Source organism: Python bivittatus, unplaced genomic scaffold (genome assembly GCF_059951505.1).
Source record: "Python bivittatus isolate LINGU-HERP-01145 unplaced genomic scaffold, Pbiv_v1 ctg000100_np1212, whole genome shotgun sequence".
NCBI classification, from domain to species: Eukaryota; Metazoa; Chordata; class Lepidosauria; order Squamata; family Pythonidae; genus Python; species Python bivittatus.
Window position 1 is genome coordinate 7,400,094 of NW_028277038.1, and position 24,465 is coordinate 7,424,558.

Genomic DNA, 24,465 nt, shown 5'->3' on the forward strand with positions numbered 1-24,465 from the left:
TAAGTGAGCTCAACCAGGCCAATGGGATATTAAGAGTCTCCAGATAGTTTTGAGTATGCAACCAGCCCAGTTGACCAATGAACGTGGCCTCCCCATGTAACTTTCCTAGCTAGATTGTGCTCTGGTGCCAACTGATCCATATGCCAATCTTCCGTATGAAGATCAAGGATGTATTTGCTCGAACAGAGAGGTTGAGTCTGTTTGACACATCCTTTGAAAGTGCCCAGTGTACTGGCCCAGGCAATCAGAGCTAATACACCCACTCTTCAATCTGTTAAACTCCACTCGTGATGAGGAGGCTGAGGTATTTTTATTAAATGACCAACACCCTGGTGTTTTGATGCCTGCATGAATTGTTTCATTGATAGCCCTAGCTTACAGAAACTGCACGGTTCCTTCAATGAATGGTCAGCTTTATAGGGTTTCTTCCTTTTATATATATATGTAATGTTACTTTTGCACGTATTAAAGGTGTGCTGCATTTTTAACTTCTGCAACTTTGTCTTGGACGATAGATAGATAAGATGGATAGATAGATAGGTAGGTAGGTAGGTTCTGGTCTTTCTGGATACGTTTAACCTGGTGGTGTGGGGAAATAGGATGCTGAATGAGATCTGTATTGCAGGGCTTCATAGTTAGAAAATAATTTTGGAATCTAGGAATGACCAAAGATTGAGTATAAGACTGAAATGTCCTGTACCATCCAACCCTACAATTATATCAGATGGAGGACTGGTTAGAGTTATGGGCAGGACCACTGTGATCCCATATTTTCCCAAATCTCTTCCCATTACTACAAAAAAACAAGGCATTTTCATTTCCAACATGAGAAGAATTCCTGTGTGTGACTTCATCAATATGCTACGAAATTATTGCAATACTCCTATGGGCATTTGGGATCAGATGATGCTTTTTTAGATTCCCAAGAGAATCAGCCTAGTCTTTTTGTATGAGTACTGGTTAACTGTGTGAAATAAGACCTTGGAAACAGACCACTTTTCCTCTGAGATAGGGAAGTTCATGTGGCTCTATCTTCTTGATAAATTTGATAAAACACCCACACAAATGAAATACATCCATTTTTATTAATGTGCTGACAGTGGAATATAACAGATCAAGGGGGGGATGAAGTTCAAGGGTTGTAAGCATGGAGAGGACACAGAGAGCGTAACTACACGAGAGAGAGAAATAGACGTTACTGATCAAGCTAAGATATGGAGTGAATAAATGAGAGCCATGGAGGGGTCTTTCCTGCTGCCCGATGGCAAGGTCTATAGTTTACCTCTTCTCATCCTGAATCTGAAGAATCAAAGGGAGATAGGATGCTGGTAGAAGAAAATGTCTGTTCTTTACTCCATCAGGATTATATATTTATAAGAAAAGTGGTAATACAAAGCACAGTGAGACATCTCCAACCTAGGTCTTGAATGTGGGACTTTCTAGATCAAAATTAATTTTACACCCTCCCCCCCAAACCTTCAGCAATAGTCTTACCAAACACTTCAGCAAAAGTGTTCATTCAGCAAGAGAATGTCAATGTCTCTGACAAGTTATTTTTTTGATATGGCCTCATCTGGGATTGTATAGTTACAAAAGAAGGATGAATTTTGGAATTTAGGAAGGACATTGTTAACATGGCGGTAGAAATGGAAACCTCATGTTTTATCACGGCTAGGAGACTGGGTGGCATTTGTGAAAGGATCAAGAAGCCCCCCAGTTTGACCCCATACGTGCCCAAACGGAAACTCGATGCAACCATTTTTCAGTGACGAGAGGTTCAGCGCTGTCCTTCTTGTATTGGAGCTGGCTGATCCGTGTGAGAAACAAGATGTTGAAACCTTAAAGCCTGTTTTTTCACACCCTCTCTTGTGAACAAATTTGGAAAACAACAGCACAAATGAAATATACCCATTTTATTAGTCTTCTAACGGTAGACACTAAGAGAGAAAGGGAGGGGGATGAACTTCAAGGGGTGTCGGCATGGAGAGGTTACAGAGTGTAACTACATGAGAGAGAAATAGACATTACTGATCAAGCTACGATTCGGAGAGAATAAATGAGAGCCATGGAGGGGCTCTTCCTGCTTGCTGATGGCAGTCCAGGGATTCACGGTGGAGTTAACAACTTCCAGAGTCGGACACAGACTTCGAAATGGTCTTTCCTTCGTGTGTCACTTCACAGGTGTAAAGGTTACCCTTTCCGTACGCAGAGCGAGGCAAGGACAGGTAACTGCTGGCAAGGTATTTGTCACCCTGCTTGGTAGCTTTGCTGGTCTCCACTCCAGATTCGATTGGGTTCCCACCAACTTTCCATTGCAGGTTGAAAGTAGGTGGGTAAAAGTTGCTTAAGAGACACGCCAAGATCTTCTTCTCCGTCCCTTCTTGGCCAGGACCAAAAGCTCGCACTGTAGGAGAGACTGTGGGCTGACCTGGAAGACAGGAAGATCTCATGAGCTTTCACACTGAATGTTGAAAATTTAATACAAGATTGATAGAGACACAAGATCGATAAAAGTACATGGAGTTTGCCTAATCAAGACTCTGGGGGAGGGAGTGGGAAAGAAGATATCTCAAGGGAAAATTTCCCAGAATACCACATTGGTAGATGTTGTAGATGGATATAAGCTCTTTTGCAGTTCTTATTTCTGGATTGAGATAGGTACACAATTACCTCTCTCCGGATGCCCTGATTAATGTCATATTTTATAGCTATTCTACATGAGGGGGAGAAATCTTTAATGATTTATGGAGTTCTTGCGAATTTTAGCAGAGACTCACAGTCTCCAGGTCTCTAGCCTGATGCCTTAACTGCTATGCCCAACTGGCTCTCTAACTTTAGCTATACTCTTGGGTTTTGTTTCACCCACCTCTTTGTCCGGGGCATGCCTCTTTTGGGGAGGTGAGTCCCAGACACTTCCTTCAAAAGCTAAGATCCAGAACAAGTACATGCTTTTGGTTCACATCCCTCACTGTTTCAAAAGTTTTCCGCCTCTCCCCCACGTCTACCTTTTGATGGTTTTGAAGAACAGGGATTCCCTGCCTCTTGAAAGAGGTGTAGGCTTCTTTCACTAAGCAGCATGTGTTAAGATCTGGGCAGTCTAAAGTCAGAAACCTTTGGAAAGCTGCAGATCGCATGGAGGTTTTTGAGTCCACAGATTTGACCCAAGATAAGCTATGGTCAGCTGAAACTTTCATTTTTCTCCCTCATAACAGCATCTGCCAGAACACATATTCCTATGGTGAATTAGCAAACAGTGTGGTGGAAAGTACATTATTTTAATGGCAGATCTTGACTAAAGCCAACCAAGAGAGAAACAGGGAAATGTAACACTGAACACTGGAGCTTCACCTATGACACCTGCAGTTTCAAGGTAGACTCCAGACAGAGACAATAAAATAGATGCATTAGTCAGTTATACATGTGTTGGTGCCAGGTAACACTTAACATTTGGGGACTAAAAATAATTCATTTCTCTCTCCCTCTCCAAAACTCACACACACAGGGAGAGAAACCAGGAGGGGGGGTGGGAATCTGGATATAGAAAGGCAGTTAGCTGCCAATCTTTCTCCTGGCCTGGTAGAGGCAAGATTAATTAAACATGACTAATTAATAACCCTCTTCCAAAACCCCTTGTCAAGAAAACAGCAGGGACTTTTTCATGTAGTCACAACGGGTCTGGAATTACTCAAAGGCAAAGCAGTTGGTGGAGTGGTTCAAGGAACCAGGTTAGAAAGCAGGACTGCGTATTGTAGTCCCACCTTGGGCATGAAAGCCAGCTGGGTGACCCTGGCCCAGTCCCTCCCTCTCAGTCCGAGGAAGAAGAAGGCCAGGGCAAACCACGTGTGAAACCTTGGCAAGAAAACTGAAGGGATTTGTCCAGGCAGTCGCCAGGAGTCAACACTGATTCGAAGGCACCAAAATAATAATAATAATAATAATAATAATAATAATAATAATAATAATAATAATAATGAAAAGTTGAAACTTAAAAAACTCCCTACGTTAAAGAAGTTAGCGTAGATATTCTCCCTGTGTTTAATGCACTCTGCCACGTTAAAAGTCATATTTCAGTGATAAATATGGTTGGTTTTGGGAAGGTACTCAAGGTTTGAGGAGAAAGCTGCTTCAAAACCAGATTTGGCTCTGCTGATATCAACTTGAAATAGTAAGTGTCTGGCATCCAGAAGTCTATCTTTTCAGTTTTTCCTAAGCTATAACAATCAAGTTAGGATCACCCTGTAAATCTGTAATCCATAATCCGTTTATGCCAGTACAGTCCCAAGGAACCAAATAGGACACCTGAAATCATTGGTAGTTTGCAGTTTGGCCAAGAATTCTTGATTGAAGGTTGAAATTGGCTTTCATAAACAGATCCATGGAACACAACACTCCCATAGGAAGGACCATATCAGTCAGTCAGTCAGTCAGTCAGTCAGTCAATCAATCAATCAATCAATCAATCAATCAATCAATCAGTCAAGGAAGCAACTGAAGGTACCGAATTTTGGATCTGGCCATTTTCAGCTCCATAATGAACGAAAGGGTAGTACACATACTCCAATAAAATAAATAATCTAGACAGGATCAGTAGAAGCATTGCCTTCCACAAATTCCTTTGCTAGTTTGCAATTTGTTGTAAAACCAGCAATGTGAGGTGCGGTTGCTGAGAATGAGAAAAGGGGCATGAAAGCAAAAGGTTAAATATCTCCTCATCCAATGCCCCAGTTTTAATTGAATATTTGGGAGTGCCCTGTTTAATTGCAAGTTTTGTTTTTTTTCAAGCAAAGGAATTGGTTTCTTATCTCATACAGGGAGAAAACAGATAATTTTCCTAATGGGATAAACAGTTGATCTGAGGATTGAGGAATTAAAATTAGAAAGTCCACCTTGATAGGTAGCAAAGTTCTGATCAGCACTGGACACTGTTGACTATCAATCAGTAAGAACATCTCTGTTTAGCTTTTACTCTATATTTTATTATTTATTGCCAAGTCATATATCCCTCACGCTGTACCTGTGGTTTGATTTGTTTTCTAAGCAAAAGAAAGTTAAAATTAAAACAAAAGAAAAACAAGATGAACAAACCGAACCGAGATGTTCCAACTGATTTTAGCCCATTGGCGTTTGAGATTTTGTAATTTTGGTATGCAATTTTCAAATCTCTAGCCCCAGACTGGTCCTATACCATGTTTTACCTCTATTTACAAAAATTCCATTCCATTTATGAAATAAACAAATATGAAAAGTCAATTTTTAAAATGACTTTTAAAAAAAGTATCAGAGGGTTTTGCTCAGGTTTGGCAAATAACCAAGCAATCCATCTTTTAAAATATGGTCTGATTTATTATTAGGTACAAATGTTATGTGAATAATGTTTTAAGATTATTTTTAGATGATATACCACAACTCCTTGAATCAAAATTTTAGTCACAGATCCTAACTTTTTAATAGGAATGACCATTGGTGGACTTCACCAAAACAACTATGTTACTTGTCTAAGACTTATTTTCATGGGGAAAAAAATCTGTTTAGAATTTTAAGGATTATCATCAACCTTCCTGCATTTACGTCTTCACATCTGTAGGGATTAGCAAGAGGAATCTTTGAATTAGATAAAACAATGTAAACATTCAAGCAAGAGAAAAATTGAATATTCTTCTTAAGGTTACAAGTTCTATTTCCCTATATTTTAAAACTGCATCTGCCTTTTTTCTTAAAGTCAGATATAGCATGAAAACTCACACTCCAAAGCCTTGCAAAACACACACACACAAAGAAATGAAAGAGATTTGATACACTTTTCCTCTTTCCTTATTTTAATTTAATTACTTCTTTAAATATACTTTTCTGCATTCATTTTTGAAAACAGTCTATGAGTTGATGGGATTAGATTTTTAAATTATCTATGAGCAAAAACCAAGATATTGCAGAATTGCATCACTCTTTGCTTTTCATTTTGACATAACCATTACCTGAGTTTTTCTCCCCCCCAATGGGCAGTGTGAGACAAACCATTAAAGAACAGATTAGCATGCTGTTTTACGGGGAAAAAACTCAACACCTAGGGGAAAAAAGGATCACGAAAACAAAAAAAAATATGAACACAAATAGTTGGATCACTTGAATAATTAATCCCCCCTTTGTAAACAAGGTTTAATCCCAAGTAAGGGGATATTATACTTTGGTTTTAATCAGCTCAAAAAAGACAGAAAAACATTCTATTGCTTCACCTATTTGAGACTTCTTTATACAACATTGAAGAGAAAACCTGAGCACCTTTGAATGTGACCCTCTGAGCCACATCGAAGATGCTCCATTTGACAGTTTGGGAAGGAAAAAGCAACATAAATTAAATCCAAAAACAGTTGGAAAACAATTGTATCTGCATTTTAAAGAGACTTACCTAGGACTGTGAGCTGGGTTCCAGGGCCGAAGAGATACACACAGTGAGTAACGGCCATACAAAAATCTTTCCTCCAGAAGTTTACTTCTGCTTTCTGGTCGAAACCAGATCTACCCAGGTGGAGGATTCTGACATGGCAAAGCCTTGGAGATATGAACTTCACATAACATTGGGACAGAAATATTTGTTATGGGAGAATAATTGATTGGGAAAAATGAGCTGCCTTAGACTGAAATAGCAAGAAGTGACAATCTTGGAAAGTGGCAAGGATCTCAACAGAGCACCAGCCGACGTTGCATCTCAAAAGCCCAAACTTAGAAAAAGAATAATCCACAACTAGAAAAAAGACAGAAGTAGGAGTTCACCCCTGTGAATATTGAACGGGGAGCTACATAAGGCAGTTATCCCGAGATAATTTATCTGCAAGGAGTAGATCAGACGAGGGGCCATTGAGAATTTTATTAATCCATGTATTTATTTCTACCATTTATCTGGCTGTCTGTCTCATGGCAGTGACCGTGGGTGGTGTACAAGGATTAAAACCAACAATGAAAATCAACCACCCAAATAACAGAAGTCCGAGGTTGCAGGAATCATTCCTACTAACCATAATAAAGAAGAGAACAATATAAACCCGTGAACATTGGAGCTTGCCAACATCTTCATTCAAATGCCTGAGGGAACAGCCACATCTTTAAAGTCTTACAAAAGGTTAATAGAGTCGGGACCTTCTGAATCTCTGGATGGATGCTGTTTTGCAGGGCAAATGTTGCAATGGAGAAGGTATGATGCCTAGTTCCAGCAAGATGACATTGCTTAATGGAAGGGACCCATAGCATGTTAGTTGTGGTGGGGTGAGCAGAAACAATCAGAGACAGGCCCTATGTCATGTACAGCTTTATAAGTGTTAACATAGCATATAACCACCACCTTGAATGTTGTTGAATTATAGCGCCAACATCTCTCAGTATTATCTATGCTGAAAGGGGAAAGTAACTTCTGGAGAGGTATAGGTTCCACACATCTTCATGAGATGATCGCAAAGATTAATCTATCCAAGTGGCTTCCACCAGCTCTGAACAATTCAGACGACAATACATTTTTTAATCTGTTTCTTCCTATCCAGAGCTTTTATTTTTATAAAATAAAAACTTTTCCTTTTATTTTATTTTATTGACAATTCACATAGTACTAAAACACAGAAAGACTTGCAATCTCCATTTCTTCTTGTATGGGCAATTCTGGACACCAGAAATTAAACATTTAATGTAATTAAGCAATTAATCAGTATAGAGTGAGCTCTTGACTCCAACTAGATGTTTTTCCTGAAAAATGTAAACTCAATTTCTTTACTCATTGTCTGTGTCATTCTACTGATTTTTTAGGGTATAGACCTCTTTCAGAGAGAAATATCTCTAGTCCGTAACCATATTTTGTATCTTGCAAAGTTTACACGTTTTCCTTATTTTTTTTCTCTAATCGTTTTAGCTAAGCATAGGTGATAATTTTGCTCAGTTTATATTTTAACCAGACTACCACAATTTTCAAAATTCTGCATTTGCAGGACAGAAACCCCCTGAAAGTAAGATAAACTGAGCATGAGAGAGAATGATTCTGATCAATCTTCTTCCTTGGTGAAGGATTTTGGATGACTAGCTTGCTACATAAAATAAGAACATGCCTAGTTATCCTAATGCTAGTAAAGAATGCTTGTTCCTATTGAATTTGACCAGTGCAGATGGGTGAGAATTATGGGTGTTGTTTTTTTTAAATACAAACTGGTGAAAATGTACTTATTATTTCATAAAGAGGATTGAAAAACTGAGTTTTTCTTTTTTTAAATTAAAGCAGGACAACGCAAATCTGTCCGATTTGTCCACGTTCATTTCAACATACTAGAACTGACAATGCTTTCAGCTTGGATTTTATTCACAACGCCATCGCTCACTTTGTAGGGCATATCTGCTTTGCCCATTTTGAGTTGAATCTAACACCCTTGCTTCTACAAAGGTCCTTTCTGAAAGTCGTAATTCACTTTGCAGGACTTACTCATTTTGCAGACACAATTATATTTCCACATTTTTCTCAACTAGCAGGCAACTGGATAGTAATGGAATTCCTTTTCCCACTAAGATAATCCCTTGAATACAAAGAACCCTCTGCTCAAAAAGTAATCTATTTCCATGAAATTCCATGAAAGAGCATGAATTCCACATTCGTTTGCAACCCATCATCAACATTGCTCTTCCATTCTCAAATATTTGGTTGATAGTCATTTATTTCAGGAATAATAGGATGTCACTGGTTTCTTAAATACTCCCACGCTTGAATAATTCAGATTGTAACAATCAGTCATAACAATTGAAGAGAGATTAAAGCCACAGGGAAGCTGGTTCCCTTCCTACCTGAATTTCAGGTCCACCATGAGCTTCCTTTGATGTTTTGAATCAGAAGAATTAAGGTGCTCTCATCCAGGACCATACCTGTCTTGGATCATTCCAAATACAAAGAGAAGGGTAGCACCATTGTAGCATCCTTACAAATTAATGGCAGATACAGAAAGGAAGACATTGAGAGGTAGGTAAAACTGCTCCATGTTGTCCAATGGATTTTACGTATGAACCTCTTCTGCTGGGAAACAGTAAGTGTTTTGGAAAGATTCCTGGGCATGAATCCAAAAACGCAATGCGATTTTCTTTCGATGCAGGACGATGGTTATTCTTGCTCTCTGACTGGGAAAATTATAATCCACTTAGCTTTGTTCTTCTCCATTTTCCAAAAAAAAAAAACCAGGTTCTTTTATATCCAAAATGGTAACATCCACCCATAATAGGAAGGTTTTAGAAAGATCGAGGAAGCCCCAATATATCCAGAAGTATGACAAATCTTTAGGAAGAAAAAGTACATAAAGAAAACTGCCCTGAAATTGCTCTAGAAGGCATTTTTAGGGACCACAGAATACTGGAAATTTGAAAAACAGAAACAGAATCCAACCAAAATCCAGGTACGATTATTCATGGAATGTAGACTCCTGAACGGGAGTGTTGTGTGACATTTTGTTGTAAATCCGATTTAATAATCGATTCATCTTGACAGAGCTTTGTTCTTGATTTACCTGAAAAGCCTTGAGTGGTACCTGTAGCCTAAAAATAATGGCTTAAAAAAGAGGGTATCATCCTGCTGTATTTCTATGCTTCACACTATTAATATATCCATTAGCGAAGTGCTATCCAAAATGGCTTCCATAGGGCCGAGTGGCCCCATTTTCCAGAAGATCCACAAGACTTCCATGAAAATAACCACAAGAAGGAAGAAAATCTATGTAATCATGTAATGCCCCATCCATACACACTAAGCTTGAATGCTTCCTTCTCTGCTTCTGAAGGCAACTGGTAACACTTCAGCAACAAACATGCTTCAGATCCATCTGGTATTTTCGGAAACCACAGAGAACTGTTTTTCTTGCCATATGACTTTGCATTTTCTGTCCAACAGTCCTCAGGTTCTCACTGTCCATTACCCAAACATCTGTCAGTGACGTACAGTTAGTGGCTAGAAAGGGAAAGGTGGGGAATTCGGGGTTGTTATTAGAAGAACACCACAGATGTAGAAACAGATTTTCTTAGAGTTCAACGTTCATTGTTAAAACCAGGACTGGAGAAGACTTGTAAGCCATTAACCCAAAGCCCTGCTCAGTGCAGGAAATTAGAGTATTTCCAGTAGATATTTGTACAGTTACTTCTGAGGAAAAAAAAATCCACTGAGAGAGAATTACACCACTTTTATAATATAGGAATGCCCCAAATGGAATTCTTTGCTAATTTACTGAATCGATGGAAGCTTGACCTGATTACATTTGCCAATATTTACAACACCTTGGTTACTATTACCCCCTAAGAAGTTATATATTAAATTTCATTCTCTGGAACAACATCGCAAAGAGCAACACAACATATTTTAGCAAAAAGAAATGTGCAAGTTTCACTAAATTATTATAAATAAATAAATAAATAAATAAATAAATAAATACACAATTCTCACCTGAAAACAACATTCAAAGTTCAGTAGTATGGAAGTGCCAATGATCAGATTTGGATTATGATTTCATTTCAAAATATTGATTTGTTTCTATTCAAAATTAGATTTTGATCATTAATGTTAAATTGATGTTAAAATAATTAAATGAAAGGCACTTTGGAAAAAAGTGCTTTTACATACATATGGAAACAGTTGAACTGCCATATTGATCTGACCAAATCATTTGGACAAATTGATTTGGTACGTTTGGTTGATTTATGAGATTTGAACAAACCACCTTTGAATTGTGGATTGACCGTTCACACAACCCTATGCAAAATGAAGAAGACTGTGCTGATCTTATCTCCTATGCATAGTAATTTTCTGAATTTTAAACTGTGAGGTGGCTTATCCAGTTCAATACCACAACAAAGTCCTTTCTTTTATACCAACTCTTACTCCAAGACATCCAGTATATACCTCAAAGATGAATGAGTAACTTCCCATCCAGATAGGTTCTAGGAGCAATCTGTAGTCCTTAATTTCAATACTAGTACTTTGGGCTAGAGGAATGTGATGGTAATAATACATAATCAATTGAGTATTGATTATATTAATAACATAATGAATTAATAAATAATAGTGATAGGAACATTTCTCATTTCCATATCCAGCCAGAGCATCATCCTGATTTTGTCAAGGAGATACTTTGGTTGATGCTTAGCTTGATGAATCGGTGGGCAAAACGTGGTGTCTTCTTGACCTATTTCACCTCCTGCTGGCAAAATTTGGCCTCTGAGCTGTTTTTCAGTTGTGATCTGGGCATCAGCAAGTAGATATGTTCATTGCTTGGTTCTTATCCCCCTCTGATGGTTTCGAATGGTGCTGCACGTTCATCTTAAATTTCCAACTTCCTTTGGCAACCAAGCACTTGCAATGGAATACTTTTTCCTGCTTTGGAGAAGTCCTGAAGGTGGCAGCAGAACCAAGGAGATGCCAAAGGCAGCTGGGCTTTCCATCTTCCTCCTCCAAATAAAACAGAGGATTTAAAAAGATGTGCGACTGCAAGTAGAGGTCAGATGTGAAGGCTGCTACTGCCATTCCTGGCGCTCACAAGTCGTAGAAAGAAGAAAAAGAGAAGAGAAAATAAGGGTTCTGCTACCCAGATACTAAAAATGGTTACTGGGGAATAAACACCTTTTGGTTAGTGGAACAACCACAACAACAAATCTTGTTAAAAGAAAAACTCATCAAATAAACATTGGTGATTATAAACAAGTCAATCTGGCCGCCTTCCTCATACATTCCTCTCTGACTCCCATGGATGGCTTATTATACATCTGTTGTATATGAGTTACTGAGAGTCTCTTTTGATTGCCGCAGAATGCAAGTCTAATAAACAAACAAACAAATACACATCAAAGAGAATAAAAGAATGCAGCCAAAATGAATAAAACTGAAATTGCAAATCCAATATATAATGCAAAAAGAAGTTTGGGAGACAAAAAAAGGAAAAATAGTCATGGAAAATAAATAAGTGATTTAATTTGACATGCTTGAATTGTTTCACCTCTGCTTTTAAAGCTGGAGGATTATTATATTATATTATGCATTCAAATGCTGTGATGTGTCTAAACCAGTGATTCTCAACCTTTTTGAAGCTGCCGCCCCCCTAAGGAGCGGAAAATTTTTCAACGCCCCCCTTTGTGAAAATCCTGTAATTTAGGGTATGGGGAGGAGGGGGGAGTTACTGAATTATAAAAGGCAAAAATTTTAAGTAATTTTTTTCAGTAGACTTACACACCAAATTTGTTCGATTTAACTCGATACTTTTGCCCTGGAAGGTAATTGCATTCCTTTTATTAAAATTAAAATGACTAATGCAAAAAAAATGCTTAAATGCTCTTTTATGTAAATACGTTTATTTCAAAATGCTGTAAATACGTTCATTTATTTTTTTGATGCTCGTTTTTTAAATTTTTTAAAATTTTTAGTTTTATTTATTTATTTTTTTGCAAATGCTTTTTTAATGTTTAAAAATTCTTTATTCTTAATTAGGTAATTAAAAAAACAGCAAAAAAATACGCTAACATTTTTTTTGATGATAGTCCACAGTCCTGGGTAGATGTGATTGATGTTACTTTGAAGCCAAAATTCTATGAGACGATCACCATTCTGGAAGCTGGCTTTCAAAGTTTCATTAGTTTCTCAAAATTAATAATTCACGACCACGATAAAGAACTAATAAGCGCACTTACCTAGCCAACTGGCCAAATAAACAATGAAAGTAAATCGAAACTGAGGGGAAAAAACAGAAATGAAGCGAACGAAAAGCAACTCAAGAAACACGGGTCAAATCAAGCATTCATATTGAAGGGATGCTCAACGCACGCGCTGCGGTTAATTGCGCGGGAAGACAGCTGACGCACGCGCTGTGCTGGTTGGGATCAGAGAAGAATCGTAGTGTCGAGTTCTTCAAGGTCAGCCTACCTAGAATACAAATTCGTCTCACCATTCTTAGAAGTGCGTGAGGGCAGCCGTCGCGTAAGTTCGTTTTATTGCTGGTACAAATGGTGTAAACCGGATAATCGATTTAATAAATTTTGGGGGGAGTTTTAAAATTAAGTTCAAATGCCAAAACATGCCCACCGCCCCCCTACCGCCCAAAACAAGTTCATTGCCCCTCAGCATCCTCCCACCGCCCCTCGGGGGGCGGTACCGCCCCCATTGAGAACCAATGGTCTAAACCTACAAAGATCAGAATCATAGAAGCCATGGTATTTCCTGTGACAATCTATGGAAGTGAAAGTTGGATTTAAAGAAGCAGGGTAGGAAGAGTATGGGCACCTTTGAACTGGTGTGGCCCATATTTTTGATGTGTTGATCACTGATTAACAATTAATTATTGACTGTTTTGTTGTGTTAGACAGTGTGATATATCAAGGAAGTAGATGATCATCACAGCAAGAACAGAGTCTTGTCCATGAATCAGACAATAAAAATTAGTGCATCTCCTTGGTGTTAAGGCTTCAGTCAGCTGAGGTGGGGTTATGTAGAAAGATTTCTACTGCTGGCCATTACTGGATGTCTTAACCAAACTCATCACTCTAGCTTTCTGCCCTTCAGATGGAAAATGAATCACAACTGGAAGGTGAGTTTAAAACACATGTTAGGGCTGCTACCTTTGAGATATGATTTGGAAGAATTGGTTTGAACCTCACATTAGTGCAAATAGAGTGCCTTCCTTCTAGCTCATAAAATTGTTCATCAATTTTCAGGCCAAAATGGAGAAGTCATGTGAGAAAACTAAGTACACCCTTTCTGCTCCCATAGGTATGAAGAGGCTTAGTAGCAACCAGGTGCTGCTAATCAAATGCCTTTGATCAACTGATCATCAGCAAGTGTGACTACCACTATAACAGCTGAAGTTTTAGGAGTTTGCTGGTCTCGAGCATTGAGGTGTGTGTTAACACAATGTCAAAGAGTAAAGACATCAGCAATGATCTTAGAGAAGCAATTGTTGCTGCCCATCAATCTGGGAAGGGTTATAAGGCCATTTTCAAACAATTTCCAGTCCATCATTCTACAGTGAGGAAGATTATTCACAAGTGGAAAACATTCAAGACAGTTGCCAATCTTCCCAGGAGTCACCAGCAAATTCACCCCAAGGTCAGACCGTGCAATGCTCAGAGAAATTGCAAAAAACCCAAGAGTTACATCTCAGACTCTACAGGCCTCAGTTAGCATGTTCAATGTTAAAGTTCATGACAGTACAATTAGAAAAAGACTGAACAAGTATGGTTTGTTTGGAAGGGTTGTCAGGAGAAAGCCTCTTCTCTCTAAAAAGAACGTGGCAGCACGGCTTAGGTTGGCAAAGTTGCTTCTGAACAAATCACAAGACTTCTGGAACACTGTCCTTTGGACAGACAAGACCAAAGTGGAGATGTTTGGCCATCATGCCCAGCGCCACATTTGGCAAAAACCAAACACAGCATTTCAGCACAAACATCTCATACCAACCTTCAAGCATGGTGGTGGAGGGGTGATGATTTGGGCTTGTTTTGCAGCCACAGGACCTGGGCACCTTGCAGTCATTGAGTCGACCATGAACTCCTCTGTATACCAAAGTATTCTAGAGTCAAACGTGAGGCCATTTGTCTGACAGCTAAAGCTTGGCCGACATTGGGTCATGCAACAGGACAATGTTCCCAAGCACACCAGCAGATCTACAACAGAATGGCTGAAAAAGAAAAGAATCAAGGTGTTGCAATGGCCCAGTCAAAGTCCAGACCTCAACCCGATTAAAATGCTGTGGTGGGACCTCAAGAGAGCTATGCATAAACAAATGCCCTCAAACCTCAATGAACTGAAGCAATGTTGTAAAGAAGAGTGGGCCAAAATTCCTCCACAATGATGTGAGAGACTGATAGTCATACAGAAAACGATGACTTCAAGTTATTGTTGCTAAAGGTGGTTCTACAAGCTACTGAATCATAAGGTGTACTTAGTTTTTCACACATGGCTTCTCCATTTTGGCTTTCTTTTTGTAAAATAAATGATGACATGGTGTAATATGTCATGTGTTGTTGTTCATCTGAGATTGTATTTACCTACTTTTGAGAACTGCTAAGGACCAGATGATTTTTACTATGTCCTGATACATAAAACCATAGAACTCAAAGAGGGTGTACTTTCTTTTTTACACGACTGTATCTTTGGAAGCAGAGAAATGGGAGGGCACCCAGATCCATGGTGTTTATTTGCTTCTGAATAGTATTAGAAATAAAACTATGAGGAACTTCTAGGCTTCTGCTAGAATCATGAAGTTGGAAAGGATCTTGGAGATCTTGCATACCAACCCTCTGCCCGCAACAGGAATCTTAATACCATCCTAGACAAATGGAAATCCAACCTTTTCTTGAAAACTTCACCTATCTCAGTTCACATGTTTTGCACTGATGCTCCCTCTGCTGCTTAAGGTAGTAGATATTTTCACTGCTTTTCAAGCTTTAACTAACTCTGACCCTGCTTAGCTTTTTTAGAATCAGCCATGTTCAGCCATGTTTATAGGTGAGTGGATTGGCTGATTTGGATTCAGGAGGAGGGTGGGGAAAAAGAGTGTTCATAATCTCACTCTCCAGATTTAAGACCTTGGCCTTCAGGGGATGGAGGTGATCCTTCTGAATGGCTGTAGTCTTATGTCAGTGTTAATTCTGAAAAGATTTTAAGGACTGTCTTAAAGAAAGTGGATTATAGTGGAAGAGCTCCTCCATGTGGTCACAGAGAGGAGAATAACAGCTAATTTTCTCTGTCTAGCTTAAACCTTTTGAAATGTGCATCTTTTCTTTAAAGATGGATACATGTCTATTCCATTAATGTTAGATGTTCCTTTGTTCCTGTCCAGTGGGTAAAATACTTTTGGACACAAAATCCAAGGCCTTCACACTTTGTTTTGTTTAAAGAATGCAACTCTTAGGACTTCCCTTATGTTTATTCTTGGAGCCTTTTGACTCTGAATTTACTACAGCCTTTCCCACACTGAGATCTACGAAGCTGGAAAGAAAAAGAATGATGTTCCCACCATGTTTTCAGCTCCCATCAGAAGGGAGCAATGTGCATGCCAGGCCAGAGATGGAGAGAAGTGGTTGAGGTCTCCAGAGCCTGGAGTTGCATTGCTGTGGGACAGATGATGTTCTTCAGCCTTGCAATAAGTGGAGATCATTGTAAACTCTAATGCATGATTTGCCTTATGTGGTCATTGAAGGGAGCATATCCACTGATTTTTTTCTTTTAAGCCTCATTATACAAACTCTCACAGGTCTTCTATATTTATCACAAATTCCTCTATTTATCACAATGGTTTTCATGACAAGAATTCTGAATGTGTGTTTGTGTGTGTGTGTGGGGGGGGGGGTTGGTTAGGGAAAGAAATTAAAAGGAGATGAAGGCTTTTGGAGGTCAGGATCCATAATTTAGTCCTCATGCTAGAGAGAGTCCTTGGTGGAGTCCGTGAGGTTCTCTGAGCTTGGTTCTTTTCTTGCAAATGTTTCATTACCCGGCTAGGTAACACCTTCAGTGCTAAAATGGGATGGCATTTGCTCTCTATTTATGTGCTGTGGCCTGCCTTGCCAGTGCTGGTAAGGGTGGGGGTTTTGTTTTGCTCCTCTGGTAGTTCTTTGGTTAGCATATATTTACTGCTTGATTGTGTGCCTGGTGGTAACCTTGGCTTATCTGAGAGTCCTCGCTTAGCATTCTTTCCCTCCATGACTGCAGTAGAAGCCCTTGGAAGAGGGCTACCCATGTTTAATCTGGTACTTCTTCCTACAGATTATATCCAATCAAATCCAGAATATGTCTGAAACTCAGGTTTTTGTTGTTGTTCAGTCGGTGAACAAAAAGTAAGCAGAACTCAGAAATAGTCATTGAATTATCATCCAGAGTGACATCAACCTATCTTGAGCAAGTGTCTTCAAGGCAAGAGAATCTTACTTCATTAGGTCAGAAGAGTTCAGAAAGCCAAAATATGGTGATTATCCATGAGGGCTTATCCATGACTAAGAGGAAATCATTTCTCTCACCAGGCTTATGAAAGCAGCCCCTCTCTGCCATTCATTAGAATTGCTCACGTTCCTTGAGATTCTGCCTGAACTGAATTAATTTCTGCTTGAGGAACTGAAATTAATCAATGGACTCTTAAAAGCTGCTGCAACTTTTTGAGCTGGAGGTTTTGGTCTCAGTTCCCCTTGAGTCTGTATCACTGTGGAACCCTGTACTGGAGCCATACCAAACAGCACAGTGATAATCAGCCTCATCTTCTGGCTGGAGGTTGCTGATGGTCAAATACCATTTATTTTGGTTGCTTTCCTTGGAGGCAGAGAAGCGGCTGAGGTCTCCAGAGCCTGCGGTTGCACTGCTGTAGTAATAATAAAGGAATCTGGGAGGACTTCCTTCTTTCTGTTGATACCATGATTGGTCGTAAGATGTTACTTGTCCACTGCTCAGGGAACAAGAGAGTTTAACCGTCTGTCCAAGGGAAGGTGACATGGAAGATTCCTGAATCACTGTAGGCTGAGAACTGGATCCTGGAGGAAGAATAATGCCATAAATGTGTGTTCTTGGGCTCAGTATTTGGGGAAAGGACTTGTGTTGGTTTCTCCTTCACTCACCTGTGCACCAGATGCCCAGAAGGACAAGGAGAGATGCTCCCAACATGTTGAGAGGTTTTTGGGCTTCTGGAGATTGAGCCAATGTGTTAATGCAAGTGAGCTTTATGGGGGGCTTCCTATAATAACCCCACTGGTTTCAGGTTCCATTTGCATGCCTAGCTCCTCCTCCTGCTTTCCTGACTTCTCATTGGTCCATCTCTTCCAGCTGAGTGGAACTTTCAGACAGGTGAAGGTTCCTCCTTTTCTTGCCTGAAGCTCTCTGATAGATATTGCGATTCTGGGCTAGAGATCTGGGAGTCCTTGGAAGGGTCCCATTCAAGCTCTAACTGGCTCTGACGCTGCTTATCTTTTTCAGGATCAGCCATGTTCAGCCATGTTAATTAAGTGTGGATTGGCTGATTTGGATTCAGGAGGAGGGTGGGGAAAATCATGTTCATCATCTCACTCTCCAGGTTTAAGCCTTTGGGCTTCAGCGGACAGAAGTGATCCTTCTGCTGTAGTCTTATGTCAGTGTTAATTCTGAAAAGATTTTAAGGGCCATATTAAAGAAAGTGGAGTTTAGTGGAAGAGCTCCTCCATGTGGTCACAGTGGGGAGAATATCAGCAAATTTTCTCTTTCTAGCTGAAACCTTCTTCTGAAACCTGCATATTTTAACGATGGAATACCTGAATATTCCATTAAAGTTAGATGCTGCTTTCTTCCTGCCCAGAGGGAAGCAATACTTTTCGACACAATATCCAAGTCTTTAGGTGGTTTGGCAAAAGTGGAGAAGTACTTCTGTTACAAATGGAGTTTTAAATCTTGACCTTTTCTTTGTAATACTTTGCCTTCTTTAAACAATGCATCTTGTAGGTCTTCCCTGATGTTTCTTCTTGCAGCCTTGTGGCTCAGTAAATCACAATCCAGTACAGCCATTCCCACACTGATATCTTCAAACCTGGAAAGAAAAGAAATTATGTCCCCCCATGTTTTCAGCTCCCATCAGAAGGGAGCAATGTGCACGCCAGGCCAGGGAAGGAGAAAGTGCATTGCTGAATGAGTGGGACAGATGATGTTCTTCAGCCTTGCAATAATAGGTAATCATTCTTTTTTCTCAAAAGTTCTCATTAACTACATTAATGAATGCGAAACTATTATGCAAGATTTGCCTGATATGGTCATTGGATTGAGCATATCCATTGATTTTTGTTCTTTTAAGCCTCATTTTAAAACCTCTCACAGGTCTTCTATATTTATGACAAATTCCTATATATAACACAATTGGTTTCATGTCAAGAATTGTATGTGGTGCGGTTGGTTACACAAAGAAATGAAAAGGAGATAAAGGCTCTTGGAGGTCAGGACCCAGAATTTTGACCTGATGCTAGACAGAGTCCTTGCTCAGCATTCTGTCTCTCTTTTGCCAAGTCTTGAAGCCTTTGGAAGAGGGAGATCTTCCTTGCAGGACAGAGTTGAACTTCTCCTAGCCATCAGAGAACATGGAGCTCTTTTGAAGCAGCCATTTCTCTTCCCTCCCTCTAATTTGTACTACTCTGCACTGGTCACTGTCCCACACCTGGGAGTATATTCTGCCTCATCTTGTGCTTGGACTCTAGAGATGCTTATGGTGGCTGTGTTGCAGGAGTTGGTGCCAGAGAAAGTGTCCGAGATCCTTGTGGACCCTTCTCTGTCCTCATATATGATGAGAAGATGACCTTTCTCAGGATCTATTGATGTCAGGGAAGAGCCATTCCCCCAATGTTGTTTAGCGGTCTGTCCAAGGGAAGGTGACATGGAAGATTCCTGAATCACTGTAGGCTGAGAACTGGATCCTGGAGGAAGAATAATGCCATAAATGTGTGTTCTTGGGCTCAGTATTTGGGGAAAGGTCTTGTGTTGGGTTGTCCTTCACTCACCTGTGCACCAGACCCCCAGAAGGACAAGGAGAGATGCTCCCAACATGTTGAGAAGTTTTGGGGCTTCTGGAGATTGAGCCAATGTGTTAATACAAGTGAGCTTTATGGGGGGCTTCCTATGTTAACCCCACTGACCTCAGGATCCATTTGCATGCCTAGCTCCTCCTCCCGCTTTCCTACCTTCTCATTGGTCCCTGTCTTCCAGCCGAGTGGAACTTTCAGACAGGGGAGGGTTCCTCCTTGTCTTGCTTGGAGCTCTCTGATGGACACTGTCAGAATCCTCGCAAGATTTAATAGTAGATTGTTATGTTGGCTAGTTTAGCAATTGCTTTTTATATGCTGCGGATCTGCCATTGTAAAAGCGGGGGGGGGGGGGAGAAGGCATGGGAAACCGTTAGAAGCAGATGGCTCCTTATCACAGGCGCTGGCATGCTCAAGGCCGTAGCAGCAAGGGAATCAGGAGAACTGGAGGTCGGGGGTGAAGGACGGAAAACCAAGAAAAACAACTTTTGGCGCGGTCAGGCTCAGTCTTAGCAATGCTTTGGAACTGTACACTTGTTCTCAATAAATGAACTTTCCTTTCAATCAATACTGGCTGCAAGGAAAGTTACTGGATTTGGGATCAGCGGGTGGCAGATCGTTACAGACACTGTGATTCTGGGGACTCCTTGGCAGGGTCCCCTTCAGGCTTTAACCAGCTCTGACCCTGCTTAGCTTCTTCAGGATCAGTCATGTTCAGCCATGTTTATTGAAGAGTGGATTGGCTGATGTGGATTCAGGAGGAGGGTGGGGAAAATGGTGTTCATCATCTCACTCTCTGGGTTTAAGCCCGTGGGCTTCAGGGGACAGAGGTCATCCTTGTAGATGACAGTAGTGTTATGTCAGTGTTAATTCTGAAAAGATTTTAAGGAGGTTATTACAGCATGTGGAATACAGTGGAAGAGCTCCTCAATGTGGTCACAGAGGGGAAAATATCAGCTAATTTTCCCTTTCTAACTTCAACTTTGTTCTGAAACCTGCAACTTTTCTTTAATGATGGAATACTTGAATGTTCCATTAAATTGAGAAGTTCCTTTCCTCCTGTCGTAGTGGGAACCAATACTTTTGGACACAAAGTCCAAGTCTTTAGGTGGTTTGGCCAAAGTGGAGAAGGATTAATTCTGCAAATGAAGTTCTTTTCTCTTCAGCGTTCTGCTCCTTCCTTTGGCAAATTCCAAGACATTGAAGTGAGCATATCAATTGATTGTTGTTCCTCTAAGCCTAATTTTAAAACCACTCACTGGTCTTCTATATTTATCACAAAATTCCTATATTTATCACAATTGGTTTCATGTCAAGAATTGTATGTGATGTGGTTGGTTAGGGGAAGAAATGAAAAGGAGATAAAGGAGGTCAGGATCCAGAATTTAGACCTGATGCTAGAGAGAGTCCTTGCTCGGCATTCTTTCTCTCCTTTGCCTGTCCTCAAAGCCCTTGGAAGAGGGAGATCTTCCTTCCAGAAGGCAGTTGGCCTTCTCCTAGCCATCAGAGAACATGGAGTTCCTTTGAAGCAACCCTTTCTCTTCCCTCCCTCTAATTTGTATTACTCTGCACTCATCACTGTCCCATACCTGGGAGTATATTCTGCCTCATCCTGTGCTTGGACCCTTGAGATGCTTATGGTGGCCGTGTTGCAGGAGTTGGTGCCAGAGGAAGTGTCCGAGATCCTTGTGGACCCTTCTCTGTCCTCATATATGATGAGAAAATGACCTTTCTCAGGATCTATTGATGTCAGGGAAGAGCTATTCCCCCAATGTTGTTTACTGAACAGCTGAAATGCAGAATTCAGAAAAAAAACTCTTCTAAAGCTCTGGTAATATTCTCCCAGCTTGTATCCCTCTTCTTCATCTAGCGAGTCTTTGGAAGTTAGAAAAGAAGCAATAGGAGAACCAGAAAGGAAGGAGAGATTCCAATGCATCAGAGTATATTTCTCTCTTTTCAGATGCTCTACAAACCTCCCCATATTTAATCAGGTAGATCCTCCTACTGATTATATACCATGAAACCCAGAATATGGTTGAAATAAGAGTGAAGAAAAAGGAAACAGAACTCAGAACTATTTCCAGGAACTCAGTCAATTATTGTCCAGAGTCAGGTCAACCAATGGAAAGGAAGTTGCTCACCATCTTTTAACAGCCAACAGAAGGGAGCAAAGTAGATGCTTGGGGAGAATCTTATTTTCCTCTCTGTGGTGTGTGGGTATGTGGCCGGACAGTTGATTGATAGATGATAAATAAAGAGATAGAGAGATGATTAATATATTTCAGAAGCCATGGATTGTAATGTCTTTTATTGTAGAAGCGGGATGAGCAAAAGAGATCAGAATCATTTGTATCATTTTTCATTTTTTCAAAACTGAATTGACATTATTAGTGAAACCAGATCTGTGGGTTCCCCAAGGCTGAGATCATAACACTGCTGGCTCTTAAACCATCAGTGCGTGAAAGGTTACCAGGCCAGGTGGATGCTGAGTTCAGGGCAGAACGAAACGCTTCTCCAACCAGCTCAGGAGAAAGATTTTGTCTCACTTCTGCAACCAACTGTATCACTGTGGATACCTCCTGGTACTACCACTCCCATAAGCACCAGCACAATAGTAATCAGCCTCATCATCAGCCTGGAGGCCAGCAATGGTCAAATAGGCTGCATTGGTGGAGGAGTCTTTGGACCCCGTGAACCGGCCATTGCTGTTGGCATCATAGAGAAGGAATTTTGGGCTCTTTCCAGGGTGTTGTTGGTACCAGTATATGCTGTAACTGCCCACTTGGCTGTCTCGGCTCATGGTACATGAGATCTTTGCTGATTGTCCCAGGGGAGACGATTGGGCAGCAGGTTGAGTCAAGGTGTACTGTGAATTGGCCCCTGAAATTCAAAAAGGAAGATTGTTAAAAGAAAAAAAAAGGGCATCAATCAACCACAGCAGTAACGTTTGAAGAAAAGCCCTAATTCAGATGCAGACTAGTATGGTAACAGCCTCAACCTCCGATCGGTCAGGTCATCTGGGTGGATGTTGATGGGTCTGAAGCTGGCATGGGCCTCATATCAGCATGAAATCACCTCTCTCGGTTGGCTTGAGACTTTTCAAGCCCTGAATAGTGGCAGACATTAAGTCAGTAGTGAGAGCTCTTCCTAAATCACCTGTGCACCATATGAAGAAGAAGGCCAAGAGCAGAGACCACGCCATGATGGAGAACGGAGCTTTCTGGGAAACTCAGATTGGGAGACTGCAATGTTCCCTTTAAGGCCCCAGGAATCTGGGTCCACCCATTTATGCAAATTCAGCTTGCATCTTATTAGCTGCATTTGGATAAGAAGAATTGCCTTTGGAGGAAAGTCATGGTTTCATTTCCTCTTTTCATCTCTTGTTTTCTTCATCTCACTTTACTCTCCCAAACCTTCAAAGTTTACTTCCCATGATCCCCAGGCTATCCGGTCTGGTTATAGACCTTGTTCAGATACGGCTATAAAATGATGCTGGTTGTGTTCTTCTGTTGCAAGAGGTGCCTTGCCAGGCAAAGCAAGAAGGAAAAGGACTGACCACGAGGAGGTGAATTTGATGACCTGCCTTAGGCTTTTGCTCTTCAAGGGGGGTTCATCAACATATTGCCCTCATCTGGAACATATGAACAGATGGACACAGAGGTGATTCCAGGGTACACGGAAAGTGATATTTTCCTGCCTAATGTGCACAGATGCTCTTATGCAACCATTAAAACAGTTTGCAAAAGTGTTTAATGTTACTCATGATGATTTTCATGTCAGGAAAAGACCTTGTCCTAAGTGAGTCCTTGCTTGGCATCTTTCTCTCCTTTGCCTGCACTCAAAGCTCCGAGAAGAGATAGATCTGCCTTAGTCGAGACATCTGAGCTGCTCCAAGCTCAGATGTCTCGAAACTCAGGTGAGGGAGAACAAAAAGTAAACAGAACTCAGAAATAGTTCCAGGAACCCGTTCAGTTATTGTCCAGAGTGAGGTAGAACCTATCTTGAGAAAGAATCTTCAAAGAACAGAGATTTATTTCGTTGACTCAAAAGAGTTCAGGAAGCCAAAGGATGGTTTTTTTCCATGAGGGCTTATCCATGACTGAGAGGAACTCACCACGATCACAGATGATTATGAAAACAGCCCGTCTCTGCCGCATACTAAATAGCCCGTGTTCCTTGAGATTCTGCCTGAACTTAAAAGGAGAGGATTGCTGCTTCAAGAACTGAAATTAATCAATGGACGCCTAAAAGCTGCTGCTACTTTTTCAGTTGGAGCTTTTGGTCTCAGTTCCTCTTGAGTCTGAATCACTGTGGAGCACACTACTAGGGTAATACCAGACAGCACAGTGATAAACAGCCTCATCTCCCGGCTGGACGTTGCTGATGGTCAAATACCGGAACTCATTCAATTATTGCCCAGAGTGAGGTCGACCTATCTTGAGCAAGTGTCTTCGATAGAAGAGAGTCTTATTTCATTAAGTCAGAAGAGCTCAGAAAGCCAAAGGGTGGTGCTTATCCAGGAGGGCTTATCCATGACTGAGAGGAACTAACCATGATCATAGATGATTATGAAGCCAGCTTCTCTCTGCCATTCAGTAATATAACTCACGTTCCTGGAGATTTTGCCCGAAGTAAAAAAGCAAAGGATTTTTGCTTGAAGAACTCAAATTAATAAATGGACTCCCAAATTCTGCTGCGCCTTTTTGCCTTGGAGGTTTTGGTCTCAGTTCCTCTTGAGTTTGTATCACTGTGGAGCACATTACTAGGGTGATACCACACACCACAATAATAATCAGCCTCATCTTCTGGCTGGATGTTGCTGATGGTCAAATACCATTTATTTTGGTTGCTTTCCTTGGAGGCAGAGAAGCGGCTGAGGTCTCCTGAGCCTGCGGTTGCACTGTTATAGTAATAATAAAGGAATCTGGGAGGATTTCCTTCTTTTTGTTGAAGCCACACTTG

At 40.5% G+C, this 24,465-nt stretch overlaps 1 protein-coding gene and 1 gene segment (V, D, J or C); both read right to left on the reverse strand.

Annotated features, from left to right (window-relative positions):
* The window catches only part of LOC103063482 (immunoglobulin lambda-1 light chain-like), a 55,731-nt gene that overhangs the window by 6,309 nt on the left and 24,957 nt on the right, over window positions 1–24,465 (reverse strand). The window lies entirely within an intron of this gene.
* On the reverse strand, window positions 1,899–22,724 carry LOC112543029 (immunoglobulin lambda-1 light chain-like). The segment is given in 4 exon segments: window positions 1,899–2,428; window positions 6,404–6,436; window positions 22,075–22,383; window positions 22,660–22,724. Coding segments are annotated over 4 exon segments (699 nt in total).